The following is a 4,949-nucleotide window of genomic DNA, read 5'->3' as shown; positions in this document are numbered from 1 at the left end:
AATCATAACACTAGTCTACAAACATGTATCCCCACATTAATCTTATTTACTAGGCCGGGACCATTTTTTAGGGACCATTAGAATCATCATCATACAGTATATAGTCTCACAACTAAGTCATGCATGTACTTGATGATACATATCATTGATGATGTTCAAGGACATTACAAATAATTCATGAATACATGCATAAAGAAATATCATCATCACATGACTATCTGCATGGCATGTTCCAAACAATATGTATTGGCCTAACCCTTGTAGAGATGGAGTTTTTTTTATCGACTCAAGAGTCACCTTTTTTTTTTTTGGTTAGAAAGCCTCTAGAAATGGCGGATTCCTAAAGCTATGTGTGCAAAATTACTCTTATAACACTCCCTGCATTACAAAATATATTGCATATACGTCTAGTCAAAGTAAAATTTATAAATATTAACCAATTATATAACAAAATATATCGATTTCTACAATATGATATCAATGTTGTTAGAATAATGATGAAATATATTTTCATATTATATACATTTCATGATACTGATAATTTGTTATCATTAATTGGTCAAACTTTATAAAGATTGACTTTAAATAAAATTTATAAATTGTACCCAACATGTTTTGAGACGGAAGGATTGAATTTTCTTAGCCGACAAAGGGAGTTGACGAAGTCAAGAGGCCTATTCACCCTTGTGGAATGCTACTTGGTTCGAGGTTCATGCTTGCATGCAAGCACGAATACATATATGGACGATCTGTTCAAAATTAGCAGGCACTCTAATATTTACACAATGTCAACTTATTAACCGCTCTAGACACACGTGTAGTACTACCTCGGTTTCAAAATGTTAAAGTTTTAGCTAGAAAGCGTGGGGTTGAACTTCCTCTATTTTGATGATCCCAAGTCATGACGCAGTCATAATGCTTCGACACCCGTCATTTGTTAGCATTCTTTTTTCAACAAAGGACTCGTTTTAGTTAAACCGAAGAGTTCGTATCGAGGCGATATGAGCACACGAGTCCAACACCCAGTCTCTACACAGCTAAGACGCACACATCAATCAAGAGAGAGATAGAAGAAGATGAAAGAGCATTTCTGTTAATACTCTTTCGATCGTGCAACTTTAAGCATGAGTACTATGTGTTCCATGTTAATTTGCTCAACAGCTCAAGGCGTCCGGTTGTCCGTGGAATGTATTTGCAGTCTAGTTATATGTATAGATAGACCGTTTACTGACCTCTTTTTTTTTTGATAAAGGATGCTTTATTACTTCAAGAAGCAATTACATCCAGCCTCTGCATAACCAGGATGCACACAGCCGTTTGTTGTCTCAAGAGTCCAGAGTTACAAAAATAAAAAGGCGAAATACATATCGAAACGATGAATCATATGACGTCTAAGATGTGGGAGGAGCTACTATCCGTAGACTATGCTGCCACCCATGTAGGGAAAAAGTATCCCTCGCCGTATCCTCCAACCGTGTGCAGACCTCCGTAAATAGATCTCGGTTCTCCACACGCTGAAGAGGTAACCACGAACGAAGAATACCTGTGCATCTGTAGATGACCTGCAACAAAGAACAATTTTTGTCATTAAAGATCTTGTCATTTCTACATAGCCAGAGCGCACAGATAACTGCTAGCGCCCCCATCCTAAGAAGCATTTTAAACCTTGAGTTAATACCATGAAGCCAATTGCCAAAGACATTAGCGACACTAGTCGGCGGATACAAGGTAGACGCTACTTGGATGACTGACCATATAGATCTCGCAAACTGGCACTGGAAGAATAAATGTTTGATGGTTTCATCATGATGATAAAAGACACATCGTGTACTTCCGTGCCAATTCCGCTTAACAAGATTGTTTACTGACCTCTCTGCCTGCTGTGAAATCAGTTAGGGTAATCAGCAACAAATTGTCAGCAAGCTCGGATCCATCCATACTAGTAGTAGAAATTGTCAAACTGGCACACGCTACAACGCGGACCATGATCATTAGTTATTGCACACATACACAGTGACATGGCTCATCGCATGCATGAGATTAGTTGAGGACTTGACGCACAAGGTGCAGATAGTGATGGACGAAGAAGGAAGTACAACTAAATGGTGAGCAGTGTGGTCTCCAGTTCACTGGAGACTGTGCTGCTCCACAAACAGTTTAGGAGGGACTAATTAAGCATGATGCAATCCCCTCTTCTCTGCATCTGGTGGCCTGTCCCGGTAATCCATGTGCGTCTCCTGGAGGGATCCACTGCAGCGCTGTGTCTGATGATCTCTGCTGATCGTAACAGCCAGCAATTTGCCAACCATCCTGCATGATGCACATGAAAGCAGATGAGTGATGAACATTACTCAGAGAGAGAGAGAGAGAGAGAGATGACTAGCATTGATTCGTTAGTTCAGGACTCACGAGAGAGGAGCATGAACTGATTAGTAATGAGATCATATGCATGGGCAGGAATTAATGGATTATTACATACCTGCAGCTGCAGCTGAGGAGTTGCATTTGCAGGCATGGAGGAGGCGGTGTCTTGCAGAGGGTCTTCATCAGCTGATTCCCAGCGAGGCCTCTTCTTCTCCTCCTTGGGGACTTCCTTCTTCTTCCTGGCCTTGGCCTTGCTAGCGGTGGACACCGTGGAAGCGGAAGCGCGATCGCCGTGTCCATGGCCGTGCCGGTTCGCCTTCTTCTTCTTCCTCGGAGCCGGGAGCGCCGGCGCCGCTGGCTCCTCTTGGGAGGCCTGCAACTGCAGGTATCTGTCGCCGTCTTCGTCGTCGTAAAAGTAGGCCGTCCAACCGCTGTCCTCGGAGGCCTCCGCTGCTGCACGAGGCCCGTCGACGGATGGGTAGCAGCAGTGGACGTCGCGGTAGAAGAAGGAAGCGCCGGCGGTCCTACTCCTAGAAGAGCTACTGATGGATTCCTCCATCAGCTAATTGGCGTGTGTGAACCTGAAGACAGGCTTCAGCTAGCTTCGTATGCAATGGAAGGTGGCTAGAAGAAGAAGAAGAATGTAGACATGTAGTGTTAGCTTGGTAGAGTGGAAGTGAGGAGCGGAGCCATGGAGGGCGGCCGGGAGCGCGGTTGGTGGTGGTGTTATATAATGGCGGAGGGAGGAGGGTTAGGCGCACTGGGACGTGTGGAGCAGTGGAAGTGTCGTTGACATTAACGCGGCGGATGGATGATGCGCACATAGACACCTGCTTGCCGGCCGTGCGCCGGGACTGGACCGCAGCGCAGACAAGACGCACGAGGGAGGGCTTCATATGGATGGAAAATTTAGTAATGTAGGAAAGCTGTAACTTTTGTCCGGAGAACATGTAAGCATGTTTGTTAGACTCGAATCAAGGACCCATGAACATGTACGGAGTAACAATAACTAACTGGGGAATGAATAAGTAACATCATGGACACATACATGAATGCTACGCTAGCTCGTCGTCTTCTTCCTGTTCCTCATACACGCGCTACCAGTTCCTTTTATATTTTCTTCTTCTTTTTGCAGCAGACATGGGATCACCTTTTCTTAGGGGTTAGGGAAGGAGATGGGCTACCAAGCAAAATACAACCCAGCCCATTCTAGATGCAGTTAACCGGCCTACACAAATGCTGATTCCGAGTTACGGCCCAGCCCGTATGTACACAACAAAAGGGCATCCCTCCGTGGGGGTCGTCCTCCCTGGCGCCCGCGCGCCACACATCGCTCCTTTCGCGCAAGAATCGCTGGGATGGGCCGGTGGCGGGGATGCCGGCCCGTCTAGTAAGTACACCCTCGCGCTAGCTCGCCTTCATCGATCCTCCTGCGTTCGATCAGTTGGCTTCGTACAAGGATGGACAACAATGGGGTATTTAAACCGGTATATGCATCTTTCTAAATTGTCGAGGTGGTACTAAAAATAGAAACAGGAACCTGCTGGTTCGGTGCACTGTTGAAGAGCGCCCTATGCGCAGACGCAAAAAGGTTGGACACCGCTGCGCCGGATGCGTATGCACATGCGACACCGAACCTTTGTCTGCAAACATTCAAGTGCGGTTTTGGTATACTGCATGTATCTATCGTGTACCATTAGTCAGTCAATCGACATACTTTAATGTAAGAAATGAATAGTGTCAGTAGAAAAATAGTGTGCAACACTTGTAGCGTTGACTTCTTTACTGGATTCGTGTTGTCAGTTAGGGTGGACGGACATGTCTAATCTCGTTTCCTAACAAACAGCGGGAGACATGATGAAATTTCCATGTTCGGGCACACCGTAAGTCCAGTTAAATTTTCATCAAAAAATTGTGCCGTCGGTTGGAAGCCTTGGCACGCACCTAAGCTTAGGGTCGGTTGGATCCGCCAGTGCTAAGACTGATCATAGTGGGGAGTAACTTAGGCTAGTAACATATATCATGTTACTAGTCTAGGTTACTACCTTCATATTGGGTAGTAACTTATATGTGGTGTCATGCATTGTATCATTTATTATGTTGTAGACTCATCTTGCCTTGAGGTTTCTGATGTTATGGTAACATAGCTAGTTACCACCCCACTCTCTTTCTTCATTTATTAGCATGCCATGTCACTAGAATGCATTGAGATGTGTGATGTTACTAGCTATGTTACTCCCACTAGGAACAGTCTAACAAACTACTCACAACGATAAGAATGATGGACTAGTAGACTAATTTAGATTTTTATTTGAAGATAATCTTATATACGCAAGTAAAAAACAAATAAAGAATTTTGCACTCATGTACTCAGGGAATAAAAATATTGCGTCTAAAGAAGACTTCTCGACTACTCATGGAACAAGAATATTGCATCCGAGGAACACATCTCATCTATCCATGAAACAAGAATATTGCTTCCGAGGAACAAATCTCTTCTTCTAAGGGACCAAGAATTTTGTGACCGAGGAACACATATCATGTACTCAGGGAACAAAAATATTGCATTTGAGGAACAAATCTCA

The 4,949-nt window shown here is 44.2% G+C and overlaps 1 protein-coding gene across 1 annotated transcript; it reads right to left on the bottom strand.

Moving 5' to 3' along the window:
* Positions 1–1,946: 1,946 nt before the first annotated feature.
* LOC127334152 (uncharacterized) lies at positions 1,947–3,078 on the bottom strand. The gene is made up of 2 exons (XM_051360575.1): positions 2,480–3,078; positions 1,947–2,310 (listed from the first exon to the last, which is right to left on the bottom strand). Exons 1-2 carry the CDS (start codon positions 2,921–2,923, stop codon positions 2,158–2,160), a joined length of 597 nt encoding a protein of 198 aa, XP_051216535.1. The 5' UTR covers positions 2,924–3,078; the 3' UTR covers positions 1,947–2,157.
* Between the last annotated feature and the right edge of the window lie 1,871 nt (positions 3,079–4,949).

Source organism: Lolium perenne, chromosome 2, assembly GCF_019359855.2.
Source record: "Lolium perenne isolate Kyuss_39 chromosome 2, Kyuss_2.0, whole genome shotgun sequence".
Lineage (NCBI taxonomy): Eukaryota > Viridiplantae > Streptophyta > Magnoliopsida > Poales > Poaceae > Lolium > Lolium perenne.
The sequence above is the reverse complement of the archived record's forward strand: the minus strand, read 5'-3'. Positions and strand labels throughout refer to the sequence as shown.